The sequence below is a fragment of the Tenrec ecaudatus genome, chromosome 1, assembly GCF_050624435.1.
Source record: "Tenrec ecaudatus isolate mTenEca1 chromosome 1, mTenEca1.hap1, whole genome shotgun sequence".
Classification (NCBI taxonomy): Eukaryota; Metazoa; Chordata; class Mammalia; order Afrosoricida; family Tenrecidae; genus Tenrec; species Tenrec ecaudatus.
In genome coordinates, this window is record NC_134530.1 from 171,874,674 (window position 1) to 171,894,622 (window position 19,949).

Sequence of the window (19,949 nt, forward strand, 5' to 3'; positions counted from 1 at the left end):
GGCCATGTTGGTGAGGGGCGGAAGTGCCGCTCCCGCCCCGTCCCTCCCCCTCACCGCCCGGGTCTCCCCACTTCCGGAAGACTCCACCGAGGGCTGGGAAGGTGTTCGAGGTGCTCCTGGGCCGAAAAGATGCCGTTTCCTGGGATCCCACCGGAAGGACGCTGAGGCGGTGGCTGCTCTCAGCAGACACGGGAGAAGGAAGCCTAGCGTGTGCCACCATCATTGTGCTGGGCAGCGCCTTTTTGGTGCCCGGGAAAAAAGAGTGAGGGAGCCAACCTCAGCCTGGGAGGGCCGGCCGGCCGGCCGGGACGCCATCTTGGATTAGGGCATGGATTTGAAGAGTTACCCACTGGCCGACTAACTAGGCATACTCCTTTGTATTGGCGTCAGCTGCCCCTTAGGCAAAGACACCCCCATCCCCTGCAGGCTTCCAGTTCTGTGAAAGGGATTTTTATTTCCATCCCAACAGGTCAGGATCCCCCCCCCACCCCCACCTGAGTGGAGCTGCAGTATTAGGGTTATAATGTGAAGTCCTCAGGATCTGAGACCAGACAACCCCCTCACTCCTACCTTTGCCACTTCCTACCCCTTAGATCTTTGACAAATCTTATAACTTAATCGAGTCTTCGTCTCCTCATCTATAAAATGTAGAGCCTAGTATCAGCCTGACAGAACTGTTCATGGATTAAAGTCAAAGGCATAGATTCAATGTTCATGAAATACCTGGCTTGGTTACTGGCACAGAATGAGCATTATGCAAATAAGTTTCTCTTCCCCTTTTGCCTGACCACCGTGAACTCAGCTCTAGTTTCTAGCCACAGGTCTCCATGACAACATCTGAGGAAGAACACCCAAAGGGCAACAACAGAAAAACAAAAGTTTGGCCAAGCCTATGAAGAGACAATACTTAACCACCCATGACACGAATAAGAATAATAAAGACTACACACGCTTTACATGTAAAAATACAGTTTTTATTCTGAGATATCTCCCCCTCCTGAAGCAGGACTTCTGGCTCAGTCAGTCTGGAAAAGCAGCCCTACAGCCTGAATGGCCCCATTCCCCTTCCCTAAAACAGGAGGAAGTTAATCCAAAGGGAAAAGGAGAGCCCAGAGAGAACTGTAGGGGGACCTTTTGAGGTGACTAGAGACAGAGATGGTCGAGTGGAAAGAGGGTCAGACCTCCCAACAAACACAAGCCTTTGGAGAACTTCCTCCCTCATCCCAGGCGGTCAGGAAGGATCCAAGGGCCCAAGAACAGAATAGTGGTGTGAATACAGAAGTGGCTGTGTGTGGTAAGCCCTGACTTGGTCTTGTCCTCCCCACTTCACCTTAGGCTTCCCTGAAGGTTCACAGCCTCAGAGAAGAGCAGGAACTTGCCTGGAATTCCCCCTCTGTTTTTTGTTTTTTCACTTTGAAAAACCTCAAGTTTTCTGCCTACCCATGTTCCTTTTGGCCAGTAACTCACTCCTTGGGAACAGGATCTTGGCAACATTCTTAGGAATCTTATACTGGATAAGTGCTTTCTGGTTGAGACAAGCTCAGGTAAACAAACCAACCTGTGGCCTCCCCCAGGTCAAAAAGAGAAGCAGAAGGCCAAAGGCCGTAGGATTAGCCCCTACAGCTGACCATGGGGCCCTAAAGATTCAAAACAGCTGACTGGTCCCCTTTGCAGAATGCTCTGGCCCCAATTGGTTCCTCACGTTTCCCTTGGTTAGCCTGTGTTTCAAAGGCATATGATCGGCGCTGGGGGTGCATAAGGGGGTCAAGGGGCTGAACTTCTTTGGGAGGGAGACTAAGCCGACTCCGGGGTCCAGATCCATCTGTACCTTCAGATGGGCGCTCCAGGCAGCTAAGTGGCCGAAGAGAATGGGCAGGGGTCAAGCTACAGTGGGGAGTGGTTCTGGGGTTGAGACCGTAATCCCCACCTCCAGTACAGGTCTGGGTCCGCCGAACTCCCTGAGCCTCAGTCCTCTGACGTTCCCGGGCCAGGGCCACAGCAGCATCAAAGGAAAGACTGCCCCCATTCCTCCAGGAGGAGCGGGAGGCTCTGGACCCCCAAGCCCTCTCCCCAGGATTCCCATCAAGCCGGCCAGGCCTAGGACATGGATTTGCAGGTGCCACATGGATCTTGCTACACAGTGGACTGGGCACCTTGGCAAACTGTGGTTTTGGAGGTACCACGGGCACCGAGCGCACCTGTTGGACCTGAACCAGGGTGGAAGCCAGGCGCATACCCACACTGCCTGCTAAGCCAGGGGGACAGGGACACAGGTCGCAGCCTTCTGGACTGAACTGCCCCTCAGGCGCCATCTCCTCTGGCCTGGGTGGCTGTGGGCTTGCAGGTTCCCCATCAACAGACTGGGCATTGTCCCCTTTGATACTGTCAACCTCCAGGGACTCTTCAGCTGACCCTTCAGAGAGGGAGCTCTCTCCGAAGCGGTCGCCTCTGGCCTTTGGGTCGCCTTCGGTCTCTCCGTCCCCGCTCTCCTGTTCCTTGCTGGCCACCCCTGCACCTCCTCTAGCTGCTGCTGCTGGGACTCTGTCAGCATCACCATCTCCGTAGTCTTCTCTTGCCTCTTGGCCCCCAGCTCCCCTCTGTCCTTGAACATCATCTTCATTTCCCCCAGCCTCCTGTTTATTTATAATTTCCCAGCTCTCGGCAACTTTGGGTTCCTGCACCCCAGACTCTGGGTCCTTCCCAGTTTCTACCTGGGTCTCCTCTCCTCCCACAGCCTCCTCCTCTCTCTCCAACTCTCTTTGCACCTCTTCATCTTGACCCTGCTCCCCTGCTTCCTCCACACCCTTAGCTGCCTCTTCCATACACCCCGCTTCACGGAGACGCTTGGACTTCTCCTCCATAGCCTCTCTTTCTGCGTCACTCCCTTCACTCAAATGGACCATCGTGTCTTCTTGGCCTTCCTCAGCCGCTACCACTGTCTCGCCCGACTCTGCGGGCTCTACCTCCCTCACTAGACTCTCCTCAGCCTCTTCCCTGAGGTCCAAGCTACTAACGGGTTCAGCCTCCTCATCACCAACTTCCCAGCCTGTCTGTTCTCCTGCCGCCTGCCCCGAAACCTGCTGTCTACCCATTGCTGCCTCTTCCTCCGGAGCCCCTAGACTGTCCCAGGTTGGGGGGTTGGGATCCAGCAGGGGACTTAGGTCATCAAAGGCACTCAGGAAGACTTCCTCCCCACTTTCCTCCTCAGCTTCAGGCCGGAAGCCCGCAAAGTCCAGGGAGCAGCAGCTGGGTGCCAGGACAAACTGCGCCTCTTCCAGGGAAAGGTCATCCAAGGGAGGCTCCACAGAGAACTCCTCCACCTGCAGGCACAGCGTCGAGGCTCAGGACCAGGGGGCTCTGTTCACCCTCAGACTCCATCCCACCTCCACCCCTGCATGACTCCTCCTTACCTGAGGCCCGGCTCCCAGGAGCTCCTCCAGATAGCCCATCCCAGGGTCTTCCTCCCCAGGAGAGAAGTTCGCCCCTGTCTTGGCCACCTCTCCCTCCTCGGCCCCGACCCACTCAGGCTCAGAGCTGCTTGAGTCCTCTAGGAAGGAGAAGGAATCTTGCACCTCCTGGGACAGACAGTCCTCCAGGGCAGGGGCCCCGTCCGCTGGGCCGGAGTCGGCCAAGGGACTTGGGCATGGACTTGCTTCCGACTTCTCATCTGTTGAGGGAGAGGTAGTCCCAGAATTCCAAAAGTCCAGGCCAGCCCTGGCCCTTTCCAAGGTGGGGTCTTCCTAGCATGGACACACTGTGGGCCCAATCATCTCAGCATAGTCAGTCTGCCTGGCTGATCGTCTCGGATCACTCTCCTTTACCTGACTTATGGCTACTCTTACTAAGCTCCTCCTCTTAGGCATTAGCCTATCTTCCCTGACACGTAACCCTATTGTGTAGGCACCTTGGGCTGCAATCTGCTTGGTCGGTGGTTCAAAACCACCAGCAACTCCTTGGGAGAAAGATAGGGCTTTCTACTCCCATAAGTAGTTACAGTCACAGCCTTGGAAAGCCACAGGGGGTCGCTATGAGTCAGCATTGACTCAATGGCAGTGAGTTGGATAGTATCCCTATTTTACATAAGAGAAGATGATGGAGGCCCAAAGATATTAAACAACCAATTCAAGGTCACACACCAATAAAGGGCAAAGCCAAAACTTGAGCCCAAATCTACTTCATTTTGTAGTCCACACCCTTACCCACTATACTTCACAGCCTTAGCCCTTCTCATAAGTACTATTTTAGGGACTGGAGTCAGAGCCAAGATCAGATCCAAGCTCTGCCACTTCCTATCTATATGAATAACAAACTGCTTAACCCCAGTCTCAGGTTCCACCACGCTAACAGAAAGAGAACAGTACAATATGGCTGTACAATATGAGAAATCTAAATGAACTAATGTCTACCAAACAATTCCCAGAGTACTTGGCACGTCATAAGCCCTGGATAAATATTAGATGTGATTACTCGTTCTTTTATCCATTGTATATTCGCACACCGATAGTAGCATTTCCTGTCTGTGTGCTGACACGGAGCCCTGTTTTTGGATGCACCAGTGATTAGTGATTTGATCCCAAGGCCTGAGGCCTCGGACCTTCTTGGGCAAGATCCCAGCATCAGAGCTCCAGCCTAGAGCTCCAGTCCCCTTCCCTAATTCGGAGTAGTCCCTGGGTCCTCACCTGGGGGGCCAGGCCCGGGGCCAGGCCCAGGGCCCGAGGCAGCACTTGGCCGGGGCTGTAGGGCAGGGCACTCAAGGCCACGAGTGAGCCTGGCCAAGGAGACGTTGGAGATGATGTTTGGGGGCACGTTGAGGATAGAGGTGATGTGTGATGGGAGGTTGACATTGTAGGGGTCTGAGATGTGGACCCCGGCACAGCGCTCTGCTCGGCTGGTGCCACCAACCCGGGCTGCTGAGCGCCCAACTCGAGGAGTTCCTGGCTCAGAATTCGTGCCACCCAGTGCCTCTGTCTCCAGCTCCTGCTCGCCCTCTGCTGCTGCCTCCACAGAATCATTCTCCAGGCTCTCGGGCAGCAGCTGGCTGGGTCGGGCACTGCTGGTTCCTATCAGCGCCTCTGCTTCTGTGGAGAGGAAAAAGCAACAGCCTCAGCCACAAGGGAGGCTCTAGATCTAGAAAATGCCCCTAGTTCCCCCAGGCCCAACTTCCCTCGTCTTTCCTACAGACTCTGCAGCCAGCCAGCAGGACACCATGTACCCCGCCTGCCCATACCTAGAAAACCCCTGACCCTTGCTGCAGATAACAGAAACTGGTCATCGCTGTCACCTATCAACACACACTGTCCCTTCATCCACAGCATACTGTCTGAGTCATCTCTATGGACGAACACTCATAGGACACACAGAGCTAGTGAGCTCACCCCCGTTCCTCAGCAGTCAGCAGAGTGGTTGATATATGGACTATTATACGCACTCACTAAATCCTTCAGAAAGCATTGAACACATGCGCAAATACACACCTCGATCCTCCCACTCCCACATCCCCAGACATGCAGACACGCAGATGCACACAGAGCCAGGCCGTTGCTCACACAACCCTCAGACACATGCACACAGGTGACAGGGAACACCTCTGCTCACCATCACTGGCCCCCGGTGCAGCACTCAGCGAGTCCATGCTCTTGGCTGGCCGCAGTGTCCCCTTATCACACTTATCCTCTGCAAGACAGGGTGTGTGAGCGAGCGAGCCAGGGCCTAACACACATCTGAGAGCTGGATGCACATCTTCCCAGACTTACCCCTGTCCTCACCCCCTCGGGGAAGTTTCCTCTTCGTCTCATGGCCAGAGCGACCCAGGTTGAAGATGGATCTCCATTTCCTCACCTTCAAAGACCCCTTCCGCCTGAAGGGAACAGGGGGATCCTTGGGAAGTGGGGGAAGGGCAGCCAGCACAGAGGAGGGGGTCCAGGAAAGGGAGCTTACTTGTGCTCAGCAAACTCAATGATAGTGTGGTAGGGCCGGATCTGCGGGGGGCCATCGCCAGCCTGCAAGATGCTAGGCAGATGGTAAGGCAAGGACCTGGGCATAGAGTCCTCATGGCTGTTTGATGCTCGGACCCCTGAAAGTGAGCGCCATCCGCCCTCTCCTTCTCCACCTAGAGGGAAACAAAGCCATTGGCCAGTGAGGGAGAGGCCAGAGAGGGACTTCAGCTACCTAGTCCAGCATTGCCCTCTCTCCCTCACCAACTTCCAGGCTGGGTATGTACTCAGTGATCACCAGGGACAGACAGCCCTCCAAGGCCTTCAAGGTGGTGGTGGTGGGGGGGTGGCATCATGGACAGAGAAGGCCAAGCAGTCCCAGGACATTGGCCTGGTGGGCTGGGCGGGAGATTGAACAGTCACTCCGGACCAGGATGGTGAATGAGAACTCAGGCTACCCCCTGAACTGAAAGCAGAATCCCACTCACTGCCATCAAGTCGATGCCGACTCCCAGTGACCCTATAGAACAGGCTAGAACCGCCCCTGTGAATTTCCAAGTCTGCAACTCTCTATGGGTATAGAAAGCCTCTTCTTTCTCCCTCACAGCAGCTGGTAGTTTCAAACCGCTGCCCTTCCAGTTAGTAGCTTAATATGTAACCACTATGCCACCAGGGTTCCTTGAAACTAAAATAACCGTGCCCAAATCTTGTGGTGTTGTTATCCCTCCAGGGCTCTCACCACATGGTCATAAGGAAAATCTCTTTTCTATGCCTGGGCTGTGTTTATATACATCCTGGGGGACTGGGCTGGTTGATCTTTGAGACCCTCTCTAACTCGGACACAACCCTCCCCAGACAGAAAGTGAGACTGTGGCGGGTGGGGAGGACACTGACCCGAGAGGGCAGCGCCCCCGAAGAGCTGCTCCACATGGGTGAGGATGAATTCGACAACGATGGACTGCACCCGCACCTCCATGAAGGCCGCCGTTCCGTTGAAGCCCGAGGCCTCTATATCCTTAGACCTGTGCATACGGAGTGACTCTGCCTCTGCCACATCGCACACCACCATCCTAAGGGTCCCTGGAAATGCCTGCATCCTTTCCCTGGGACGCCCTTCCCCCCATCTCCACCTCTTTAATCACATACAGGCTTCAAATCAGAATGCCACTTCTTCCAGTAAGCCTCCTAGTACACACTCCTCCAGATTGGCCTCTGCTTCCTCGCACACGCGACGCATCTTGTTTATAATGAATCAGGGACTTCTTATTGCTTGTCCCAGTGAACTTCAGGACATTGACTCAATGGACACTTTGCCACCACGTGTCATGTTCTATTCCCTGAGCTCAGTGGCAGTGACAGTGTGATGGCAAGCACAAAGACCAAGAGAAGGGACTCAATGTGGCCATGGTGAGCCACATCCCTCTTGTCACAGGCCTGGACTTTCCTGTTTCTCAGGGGGCTCTCTGATACTCCACAGACCTCTCCCAGTGTGTCTACAGAGCCAAGCTTATCCTGGGGCAGCTTCCCACAGCCGGTCTCTCCCAGGATTCCCCTCCCCACGTGCTCATTGGTGCTCCCACCTGAGAAGATTAGGGGCCCACACAATGGCCAGGTTGCGGGCATGCATGTTGGTCTCAGTGCGGAACGAGGCCATGTGCACCAAGTGCCGCATAAGGAACTCCAGGGTCCTGCAAGAAGGAGACATTTAACAAGCAGGGTAGCTATGAAGTCAGAACTGACTTCACAGCAGTGGGTTTGGTTTGACTTGTCAAGACAGGGACCGAGGGGCTGGGAAAGGAGGGACAGGTCAAGGGCCAGGTGAAGAGAGCGCCTGAGCTGTGTAGAGGGAGCCAGGACCCCCAGGTGGGCATGGTGGAGCCCCACACACCTGTAGTTTGGCACAGGGAGCTCTCGAAGCACCTCCAGGATCTTGACCAAGCGCTCAGGCTCCATCTGCACTGCCACAGCCTCCTGATTACGGGGAGGGTACAAGAAGCAGGAGTCAATGACCTAGCAATGCCTTTGCTCACGCCCCAGAGTACCAAGCCAAACTCTCAGGAACAATCTGCATTGTGCCCTGTACAGATCTCCGGAGGCAGATTGGCACAGTTGAGAAGGCTCAGGACCCAGAGACCTCCAAAAAGACCTATGGTTGGTCCTTGGCTAGGCCACTTAATAGCTATGTGACCTTGGGCAACTCACAGCCACTCTGTATGTCTCAGTACTCATCAGGAGAGTTACAGTGCTGAAATACAGCCGTGCATTTCTCCTCGAGGGTGCTCCAGAGACTACAGGGCTCTATCAAGTTGTCCAGGGAGGCCTACACCTACCCAACCCAGTCATCGAGGTCTCTTTGTATAGTTGTGTTTTTTTTTTTTAAAGCAACTTACTACAAAAGTGCTACTCAATTCAGAATAACATTGTTTGTCATGTGTTGCCTCGTTCAAGTTACATTCGCCAAATAGTTACAGCTAATAGAGGGACGGCCTTGGAAAAGCTTTGGCTGCTCTAAAGTGCTCTCATTCTCTTAAATGCTGATCTAGGTGATTCCTAAGAAACCTTCCAGCCTGTCCCATCTGCCTCTCTCTCCCCGGGTCCCACCATTTCCATGTCCATGACCGGTCTGCTGGCCATGGCAGAGGGAGAAGTGAGAGAGGAGGGGCAAGGGGGGAGGCAGGAGGAGCAAGGCAAGGAGATTGGGGTGGGGGTGTCTTCCCTCATTAAGGCTTTCTTGTGGTCTCTGTCGCTCAGAGCATTAAGACTCCTGCTGGCCTCCGATATACCTGGGGTCTCAAAAGCAGAGCAGCACCCCGAGCCCCTTCTCCCACCTCCCCTGCCTGTTACTCACAGCAAACTTGTCATAGAGCCGGTATGTGAGCAGGGGATCTGGCAGTTCTCTGAAATAGGCCTTGCACAGGGAGGAGACGCAGTGAATGTCCTGGAGGTAAACATCACGGCGCAGGTCTGGCTTCCGCTCTGCCTCAAACTCCTGCCTGGGGAGGGGCAGAGTGGTCAGGAGTGGCAGGGGTTGGGGGAGATATGGCAAGAGGAGGGAGCTGTAGAGCTGAGCTACAGGCTGGATTGTAGAGCAGCATGCTTGGGACTTGACGAAGAATGTCTGGGGGTATGTATGTACGAGGAGGCCAATCTAAGACATTGTAGATGTAGACCTGGGTGGGGTGTGAAGATGGGTAAGAGCATGAGTGACAGGTGTGTGCACGGACAGGGGGATGTGTCAGGGATATAGCTCTAGATGTGAATGAGGCTATATAGGAGGCTGCAGATGTGGGGGAATGGGCATCAGTAGGTGTGTCTGGAATGTGCAAAGATGGGTGGGTATAACAGAAGAAAACAGGGGGCAATTCTTCATAAGTTTGAATTAGTCAACAAATTTTTAGCAAATTGCATGCAACCAAAGGAAAAAAATAAATAAGTTAGATTTCGTCAAAACTTTTGCTTGTCAAAGGACACTATCAAGAAAGTAAAAAGACAACTCAATGAATGGGAGAAAATATTTGCAAATCATCTATCTGATAAGGATCTAGCATCAGGAATATATAAAGATGTCTCAACAATAAAAAAGACAAGACGCCCACTGAGAAAGCGAGTCAAGCATTTGAACAGATATTTCTTCAGAAGCTAAACAAATGACCGGTTAACATGAAAAGACACGCAACACCATTCGTCGTTAGGGAAATTAGAATTAAGACCACCATGAAAGACTACTTCGTGGGGGCGAGACCACATTTATGGGGAGTTCAATGGGATATTATTATTACTGATTTCACTTGTTGAGATGGGCTGTACAGCTCCATAGAATATGTTTCTCTATAAAAAGGCTCAAATGAGAGAGAGAGAAACTCCGCTTTACAAACCCTCGAGATTCCTTACCCCTCAGATCTAAACATTGGTCTGAATGGATAAAGAAGGAAGAAAAGTAAAAGTATAAAGAAGGAGAAGAAGAAGAGGAAGAAATGAGAAAGAGAAGAAGAAGAGGAAGAAGAAGAAGAAATAATGGCTTGGGTCGAGTGCACCCTAGTCCCCAAATAACATCCGAGCTTCTTAACACCATAAGCGGGCTTGCGTAGCAGATTTACCCAATACAATGTATCACTTGAACTGCGTAGCAGATTTACCCAATACAATGTATCACTTGAACTCCGGACTGCTCAGTAATAGAACTGAAGTGAAATGAGTGTTACTTCCTTCATAACTGAATTCTCCTCTAACAAAAGCATTTGAACATGTTGCTTAGAGAGAAAAAACAAAAAGGTCTCTGCAGAAATTCTGTCCCAGGCTTTGTTGAAGATGTGCTTGCAGTTTTCAGTGCATTGCTTCTCTAAGTCCTGGCCCCATTTTTACATTGCATGTGGTGTGTTTGTGAAGAACGCAAACATTCACTCTTCAGTGACTAGTATTAAATGAAATGTAACTACCAGCTTATTCAAATGCAAAAAATAAAAAGACTACTTCACATCCACGCACACACAGATAACAAGCGTTGGTGAGGAGGCAGAGAGGAAGAAAACCCTCACAAATGCTGGTGAGCTTGTGAAATGGTGTGCCCACTTGGAAAACAGTTTGGCAATCCCTCAAAAAGTTAAATTTAGAAGTACCCTATGACTCACCAATGTCACTGGTAGGTATAGACCCCAAAGAACTAAAAACAAAATAGCAGCAGTATTCATAACACAAAAGAAGTGCTATCAACTCAAATGTCCATCAACTAATGGATCCCCCCAAAATGTGGTATATCCATACAATGGAATAGTATGTGATCACAAAAAGGAATGAAGGATCCAGGCTACAGCATGAGGAGCCCTGAAAGCATGTTGCTAAGTGAGAGAAGTTAGCAGAGATGGTATGATACTGTAGGACACTGAGGGCCTGGGAGAACATGTACATGGCCTGCTTCCAGCCCTCGTGTGGACCACACGGCATGGCACGCCATCGCTGGCATGAGGAATGCTTCCACAGGCCGAGATAAAGGAAAGTGCCTCAAGACACGATAGCCCAGGTAACACGTGTGCTCCCCAGAAATGCTTAGACGAGTGGTTCTCAACCTGTGGGTCGCAACCCCTTTGGGAGTTTCACAGGGGTCGCCTAATCCATCACAGCAGCCAAATGACAGTGAGGAAGTAGCAATGAAAATAATTTATGGTTGGGGGGGTCCCCACCACATGAGGAACTGCATGAAGGGTGGTGGCATGAGGAAGGTTGGGGACCACTGGCTTAGACGAAGCTGTTTTCTCCAGATGCTTGACGCCTCACATCCACAGATGCTTATCGTCTTAAGGAACGTTTGCTCCTCCTGCCTCTTGTACGCCTGGTGCTCCCTCTGAAGTATTCCCTCGGAATGCTTGGAATACCAAGACTAGTCCACTGTTCATGCGTCCTCTTGTCTTCTTTAGTGGTGCATGGCGCTCCTTGGGCCCGTTCGACTGTGGGGCTGGACCCCACCATGATACTATATTTATTTATTTATATTTTACCTCTTGATCTTTTTTTTTGAAGAGCTAGAGTTTCTTTTAGACTGTTGGTTTGTATTAAACTTGTGTGTGTGTGTGTGTGTGTGTGTGTGTGTGTACCGTGAAATTTGTCACTCTGAGCCATCTCTACTGTGACGCAGACATTCCCAGATGACAGACGGCTTTCTGCTGTTGGGACCCAGGCTGGATGTGACGATGCCACGTGGGCAGAGCTGCCTGGCTGAGCTCGGCCGGCAGCTTGTGTCCCAAACTTGATCATTTTTATTAGATTGTATAGCCTGCTTGCACTTAATAGTATCATTGATATGGTCAAACTTGGCCTGGCATTTTACGTGTTGTGTTTTCTGTGCCTTATGCCGTTTCTGAGGCGCTCCGGTGGGTCACAGCTGTGCCCTGGGCTTTGATCTGAAAGGTCTGCAGTTTGAATCTGCCAGCCGCGGCTCCTCAGGAGAAAGACAGAGCTTTCCTTCTTATCTTCCGTTTATTTAAAAAACAGTTTTATTGGTGCATAATTTACATATCATATCATACAATTCAATAGTTCAATCACATCAATGAGAATTGTACAATCATTACCATATCGTTTTAGAACACACCCCCATGGTTATACTGCCTTTAAAATGATTGTGTAATCACAGTCAATTCTAGTGCTCCCTCACCTCCCGCGATACTATATTTATATGAAATGTCCAGAATAGACAAATAGAAACCATGTAGATTCGTAGCCACCAGGAATCAGGGAAGGAGAGAGTGGGGTGCATCTGCTAAGAGATATGGGGTTCCTTTTGGGGGGGGTGATAAAATATTCTCCTATTAGTGGTGATGGTTACACAATGAACTGCATACTCTACATGGGGAGTTTTATGGCATGTGAATCATAACCAACTTTAGAGAAAGAAAAGCCAGCTCTGTGCAGCATGAGCGTGCATACTGGCTGGCTCTTTTCCTGAGGAGACAAACACTCTTCCTTAAGACAATGCAGTACTGAACTCCTGTGTTTTCCTTCCCTGGCTCCTTAGCCCTCCTCTCTGCTCTCCCTGACACTCCGCCAAGGCCCAACGGTCCCCGGGCCTCCTGGCCTCAGAGCCCTCCCAGCTCTGCCGGACTCACCGGAGCTTCTGGATGTTGGACGAGACCCCGGAGAGGCGATAGATCCCATCCACTACTCCGTACTCTTCCACGAACTCTGCACAGCTCCGCAGCACCTGGGGCACTGGGGACACAAATGGGGCAGGGCAAGAGAAATCAGGGCTTGGAGGTCAGAGATCGCAGGGCGACTAACAGGTGGGAGCACTGGACACGCGGATATAGAGGAGATTGATGGTGAGGTTCATGGGGAAAAACACTTTCAGAAAGATTCTTCCTGATCATGCCCACCAATCCCTCTAAAACAGTGGTTCTCAACCTTCCTAATGCCATGACCCTTTAATACAGTTCTTCTTATTGTGGTAACTCCCCCCCACCCCCGCTGCAACCATAACATTATTTTTGTTGCTACTCCATAACTGTGATTTTGCTAGTTATGAATCGGGAGACCCCTGTGAAAGGGTCATTCGATCCTCAAAGGGGTCGTGACCCACAGGCTGAGAACGCCTGCTCTAAAACATCTTTGTGCTTTCAAGGTCTTGAGAGCATTTGTATAATATTCTACATCGGGATAAGGGAACTATCACTTATTAGAATTAGAATGGAACAGGGCTGATGTGGGGGGGGCTTTACAGAGACACACCCCACTCCTTTGGTAAAGTACATTCATGAAGAATAGTTCCATCCTTGGAAAGTGCCAAAAATAGAGACAGGTTTTCAAATATGTCATCTCAAGAGGAGAAGCATATCTGTGCCTAACCCTTGCTTCTTTATAGATGGGGGTACCCTCCCAAAACATACAGACATTTTTTACAAAACAACGTTATCACCACTCCATTACACTTAATACATTTGTCAAATCTGTGATTCCATTCTTGGAAACATTTTCCAAACTCATCTGTTTGAATGGCTGACAGCACTTCCCTTGTTTTTTTTCTTCACCTCTTCTACATCATCAAATTGTTGTCCTTTCACATCTCTCTTCATTCACAGAAATGAAAAGAAGTCGCATAGAGCGAGGTCAGGTGAGTAAAGCATGGGGCAAGAGAGGCATGCTGTTTTTGCCAGCACTGGTGCACTGAGATGGCTGCGTGAGCAAGTGCATTGTTGTGGTGGCAAAACCAGTCCACCATCTGCCACAAATCAGGTCTTTCGTGTCACACATTGTTATACAAACTTTTCAGAAGATTGTATTTTCTCTAAATAGAAAGCTTGATCAACAATCTGACCTGATGGAATGTACTCCAAATGTACCATCCCCCTCACATTAAAAAAAAAAAAAGAACATCATCTTGATTTTGATTTCACTTAAGGGGCTCTTTTAGGATGAGGTGACGATGACTGACTTGACCGATGTTTGCTTCCTGGGTCATAAAAACAGTGCTGTATCTCCGTACCATAATGACCTTAGGGAAAAAATCTGGGTTGCTTTTGAGCTTTTCTTTCAAAGAACAGCATGTTTCCACTGGACGCATTTTTTCCTGGTCAATCAGAACCCAAAGTGCAAATTTCCAGTGGGCCTTTGCATTCCCAAATCTTCTGTTAAAATTTGCTTAACTGAGCTCCAAGATAGTCCAAATAACTTCTCCATCTCTTCAATGGTCCATCGTGGGTCTTCAAGCACAAGTGCACAAATTTTGCCGACATTTTCATCAGGAAGTTGATGGACATCCAAAACAAGGTTTGTCATCAATCAACATTTCGCTTTTTTTGAAACAAGAAAACCACTCAGACACGTGCGGTTTTTCCCATAGCACTGTCCTTGTGAGCTGTGTTCAACATCACAACAGTTTCTAAGGCATTTTTCCCAACCAGGAAGCAAAATTTCACAGCCACATGCTGTTCTCTAAATTAGCCATCACAAAAAAAATAAAACAAGGTCTGAGTGAAACTGATTTTATGAAAAATTTCACTGTGACCAGAGCGAACTTTCCCAGGTGACACCACTGGGTGCACTAATTCAGAGCAAGTCGCCTGATGCTCGCCTACTGGGAAAACTGTGCACTATGAAAGCTCCGCCCAGTAGAGCTTTGTCCACTTGCTGTTTTTCTTTGGGGGGGCACCCCCTTGTATATTCTGCCATTTAGTTCTGCAAATTAGATATTCTAATCCCCATTTTACAAATAATAAAACTGAGGGTCAAAGAAATAATATCTCCCCAGCACCACCCAGCTAGAACCAGGATTAAAATTCAAGAGTCCAATAAGCTTTTATTGTGTCCTCAGAAGATGGTCCTCTCTCTCTCCATTAATAGACCGCCATCTCCTTAATGACAAGCTCTAAGTATGAGCCATCTTGGTATTGTTCCTTTGATCTGATATGGTGTCTCATACATGTACCACAAAAACAAACTAGCTGTCATTCACTCAATGCTGATTCACGGTGACCCTAGGTGTTTCAGAGAAGAACTGTGTTCTGCAGGTGAACCAATAAGCAAGGTAAACACACAGAGCCCTGTTCACGTTGTTGGGTAACCATGAGACTGCTAACCACAGGTGGGCGGTTAGAACCTATCAGCCACTCCTTAGGAGAAAGATGAGGCTGTCTGTCTCAGAAACCCTACATAGGTTCAGTAGGAGTCAGAATTGACTCAATGGCAGTGGGTTTAAGGTAATCACGGGCCTATTCATGCTTACCCACTAATCCATAGTGGACAATTTTGCATGAGTTTCACCACATCCAAGATGTGGTTTAAAACAGGTGAAAAACTGTTCACTACAGATTGGCAAGAGAGTACAGGTAGGCCTGCACTTAGCCAGCATGCAGTCAGGGATTGTAAATTTGAAAAAGGGTTTTGCTTTTATAGGAAGGTGCTGTGAGGGCTAGGAGAGCGACAGATGCCAGCCGTTCCTAGAAGAATCTCTGGTGTGATGGGAGAAAAGCATCGTGAAATGATTCACTACAGATCAGTAAATAAGCACAAGTAAACGCATCCTTCCCTTGCTTGGTGGCTAATGCGACGCGGATAACAGACACTGACGGTTGGGTCTTCACTAGCCACAGTCATCCAGTTACCATGAGTCAGATTTGACAACACACATTGAAGTCACCAGGCAGTCTTTCATCCAAGGCACCTCTGGGTACATTCCAACTGCCCACTGTTTGGTTACAGGAGCCCTGGTGGTGCTGGGAGGTAGGCATCGGGCTGCCAACACCAAGGTCACGCTATCCACTACTTCATGAGCAAAAGTTGAGGCTGTTTGCTCCCGTAAAGATTTAGTCTTGGACACCTTATCTTTACGGTTGCTATGAGCTGAAATCATCTGATGGTAGTGGGTTGGGTTGTAGGGACTTCTCTTAGACACGGTATTGTTGGTGATGCCCTCAAATTGCTTTACCATCAACCCAACATGAAAGAGCAGAGCTGGCCCACAGGGTTTACTTGGCTAAAACCTCTCAGAAAGCAGAATGCCAGTCTTTCTCTTGCAGTGCGTCTGGGTGTGTTCACGTTGCCATGGTATCTGTTAGCAGCCAAGCACTTAACTGTGTGCACCCCAGGGCTTCCTTCCAGTCAAGTCACCCCCACAGCTGTGTGTCAAATCCAGTCTCCACAGGGCCATGCAATGAGCTTTCCAAAGCATGTCCCTTGCTGCACACTCTGGCCCCACCCCACTCTAACTCACATCACTGCTCTTATAGAGAAAGTACAAATTCCTCGGTGCAGATCAGCTCCTTCACAAACTAGGTCCCAGTCACCATTCCACCCTCAGCTCCAACCAAGTTCCTTTACAAAGCCTATGACTCAGCCTTTTGCTAATCCGTGAATAAGCCTGGATGTCATCACTCATGTTATTCTCTTGTCAAGAATACCTTCTCCTCTGTCCTGGTCAACTCCTATGCATTCCTCCAAACACATTTCAAGCTTTTTACTCATATCCTCATTATAGCGCTCATTGCACTTTGCTATGGTTAGTTTATTTTCTATAGATGCCTTCTGACAAATAGCAACCTCCTCCCCAGGAGTTACCAGTGTTGAAATAGAGCAGGTGCTGTATAAATATTTGTTGACTCAATAAATGAACCAATCAATAATGAGAATCAGTGGCATCCCTTGGGGACTTAGGAGAATCTTGCCTAAGACCAAAAACACTGGGCCCTATTAACAGGAATCCACCAGAGGAATTCCTTTCATGTTTCAGTGTTGGAAAGATAGCTATTTCTCCTGAGTCACTTTTCCCCCTCCTCTCTTTTTGTCCCCCTGTTGTGGGCCTTCTGAATTTTGTACCTCTTTACTTTAACCACTAGGCATCTCAGAACCCCCTCCAGGGACCATCTAAAGCCACCTGCTATGCAGTTCTGGGTGCTGATCTTACTTTTGTTTTTCTTCAACACCATTCTTACAGTCATCTGTTCTATCTTTTTCAACGTTTGGGGTTTTGAAAGTCATCCCAAGCTCTCTGAGGAATAAAATGAGGTAGAAATGCATAACACGGAATGAAAGACATGATCGATGAATCTGTCAAGCATGGACTATAAACCTTCCGTGTATGACCTGGTTTCCAGACCCTTCATCCTCTTGCATACCAGGGCAGGATGAGGAGGAGTCAAGCCAGACGCTAGGGTGTCAAACTTAAGGAAGCACTCGCTCTCAAGGTTGACCCGGTATTGACTGCGCACTTGCGTGATCTGGAGAGTCAGTGCTTCCTTAAGAATGAGGTGCACACCCCCACCCCCAGCATTTTCCTGACCAGGAGATGAAGAGCTCCTCAAATTGGGTCCTCTAGGCACCTCTCTGGCCTCCCACTAGTCCTGGTCCTGCAGAACAACATCTCGTCAAGACCAGCTCCTGGTTGACAGAGCCCTCTAAACTTGAGTCCCCAGCACTGGATGTGGAGATGGCGCACATGATTTCTGGGTGCTAAAGCTAAACCACCTCCTCTGGCGGCTGTATTACTCCTATGTTGACTCATAAGGAGCCTACTGTCACCTAAAACCCCCGGGTACTTTTCCCAGGAATGGCAACCAAACTAGGTCTTCCCCCACCCTGTCCTTCTCTGCTGATTTTGCATCTCCGGAGAAGGCCCTTAAAGGACGCAATCAAGAGCGTACAGACTCAGAACCATAGAGGAAACGGGTCATCGAGATGGAGGAAGAGAAACAAGCGTCAGAAAGATGGGGGAGTCAGGGTGAGAGAGATTGGAGAGACAGAATCAAAGATAAAAGTTAGAGACAGGGTTGGAGTGATGGAGCCAAAGATCTAGAGACATCAAGGGAATGGGGACTAGGTCAGGAAGGGCCCTCTCACCCTTACCTCCCGAGCTTAGGGACCTGGAAAATCAGACATCTGAACAAGAGATCAAAAGTATAAGGAATAAGAGCAGAAAGAACTCAGGACATATAGGCCTTAGGGGAGGAAGAGACCTGCTTGGGGACAAAGAGCTAGGATAAGGGTCTGAGGATGGAAATCAATAGGCAGGCAGGATGAATTAGCCAGAAACACATGTTCCTGCTGGCTGGTCTTTTATTTTCTTGCTGGGTCTTGAGTTTAAAAGAAAAGCCATCACCAACTTCTGTCTGTTTCCCTACTTTGCAGCTATGTGTGCCAGGAGGGGGTGAAGGATAGACAGGAGAGGGGTCTGCCTCTCAGGCTCTGGTTCCCCAAAGGATCCACCCTTGGGCTCAGGTGGGCAGGGGGTACTTCTCTCTCACAGCAGGATTCCTCCAGGGTAGACCAGGCCCAGCAACCTAGGCGTCTGTCAAGCACCTGTGGAGGGCATGCCCCTCACCTGCTGGGGATGCAGGTAGGAGCCATGAGAATTAAAGGAGTGGGATCTGGCTGAAGGTGGGTTCAGGGTTTCAAGGCAGGGCTAACAGGTGGGTCTGAGGGAAGGGCAGTGCCAGGTGAGGCTTGCAAAGAGTCAGGAGAATGGAACCATGTGGCTCTCGGTGGCCAACAGTCATCATTCACATGCGAGAGCCCCTCGGAAGGAGGTGGCCTTACACCGGCAACTGAAGTGGGTCCACTCTGCCCCCCTCTTGGGAGAGGGGGGCTCAGACAAGGCCACGGATGATACTCTGTCTTGAAGCCTAAGCTTTCTCTTTACGGGACGCCAGTGGGGATGGGGCCCATTCAGGGGAGGAGAAAAGGGGAAGGAGGTGTCTGGGGAGGCAGGGGCGGGGCGGGGAGCAGGAAATGAGCTGAGAAACAGCCCCCCCCCCATTGCAGGCGCTACAGTCCCAGGGCAGAAGAGGGGACAAAGAGGAAATGACAGATTGGGGTGGGGTGTGGTGGCAGGGGGAGTGGGGGGTGGAGGGGAGAATTGTGCCCTTCTCTGGGAGGAGTTCAAAGAGCCAAAAACAAGCTGGGCTGGGCTGGCAGGATACCTGGATTCCATTTCAAATCCACCCAAGAAGTGGAAATGTTGAGCGGCTCTTCCATGGCCAGGCACAGTGAAGTCACTGGTCCTGCTGGCTTCTAAGCCCCCTCAAAACCACCGAGGAAGGGAGCTGGGAAAGCTCCCCGGATTGTCCTCACAACCTCCCTCCTTTCTATTCTCCTCCTCCAATCTTCCAACCAGCCTTCCAGCCATCTCTTTACTTCCTTGGGATCCTTGTCTCAGCAGCTTCTCCCCTGACCCTCCACTTTGAACCAGAGACTCCTAGAGCCCGGAGAAGGCAACTAACCCCACCCCAGACCCTCATCTGTGGGCCAGCAAGACTGCAGAGGGGTCAGAGTCCATGACAATGTCCCCCCATCCTCACCCCCTACCTACTCCCCCCACCCCCTGCTGGCCTGGTAACTTTATTCCAACTATGAAGCACCGAAGTGCCAGCCTTGGACTCTTCTGTCCCCTTTCACTCAGCTCCAAGGACCAGTCATTGCTCCTCGACCACCCTGTCCCTTCAGCTCCCTCCAGTCTGCAATCTGGCTCCAAGCCGCTCCATCCTCTTCCTTTCAATGGGTGCTCACCATGCTCCACCGGCCCTCCACCCAGAGCCCCAGGCAGTCGCTTCATGGAGCCACACGTCCTGCCTTGGAGCTCATCAGCTTCGTGGGGGGCAGGGGGGCCTGGGTTACCGTAGGTGCACCCAGGAGCTTCTACTGGCCCTGGGACTGATTCAGCCAGAGGATCTCCTTGCCCGCTCTCCGCCACCCACCACCCGCCACTGGCTGATGCTGAGCCGGCCTCCTTACCCTCCTGGCCCGAGTGCTGCAGGTGCTCCTGCAGGTCACAGCCGAACACCCGCTCCTTCGAGGTGCCCTTCTTCTTCCCTTTCTGCCGGGACTTCATGGCCGGAGCCCGGCGCTCTGGCCCTGCCGCCTCTGGCCCCCCAAGCCTTTGCCCTACCAGTCCCCCATGGGATCCCCAGTCGACCTCGGGGCTTGGCCCAGCCCCAGGGGGGCAGGGCTCCCAACTGGGGGGTGGAGGGTGGCGTGGGTAACGGGCCGCAGCTCTGGCCTTGGGCCCCGGACCTCACGGAAGTGGCTGTGGAAGAGGAA

General features: G+C 50.8%; 1 protein-coding gene across 2 annotated transcripts; it reads right to left on the minus strand.

Moving 5' to 3' along the window:
• Positions 1–1,007: 1,007 nt before the first annotated feature.
• Positions 1,008–19,863, minus strand: ARHGAP30 (Rho GTPase activating protein 30). Of its 2 annotated transcripts, XM_075540450.1 has the most exons (13): positions 19,644–19,863; positions 12,533–12,635; positions 8,782–8,926; positions 7,822–7,904; positions 7,514–7,621; positions 6,828–6,955; positions 5,938–6,109; positions 5,754–5,857; positions 5,596–5,673; positions 4,680–5,078; positions 3,411–3,667; positions 2,973–3,320; positions 1,008–2,360 (listed from the first exon to the last, which is right to left on the minus strand). In XM_075540450.1, exons 1-13 carry the CDS (start codon positions 19,738–19,740, stop codon positions 1,638–1,640), a joined length of 2,745 nt encoding a protein of 914 aa, XP_075396565.1. In that variant the 5' UTR covers positions 19,741–19,863; the 3' UTR covers positions 1,008–1,637. The 2 variants fall into 2 exon arrangements, with proteins under 2 accessions (XP_075396565.1, XP_075396564.1); XM_075540449.1 differs by having other exon boundaries at positions 1,008–3,320.
• Between the last annotated feature and the right edge of the window lie 86 nt (positions 19,864–19,949).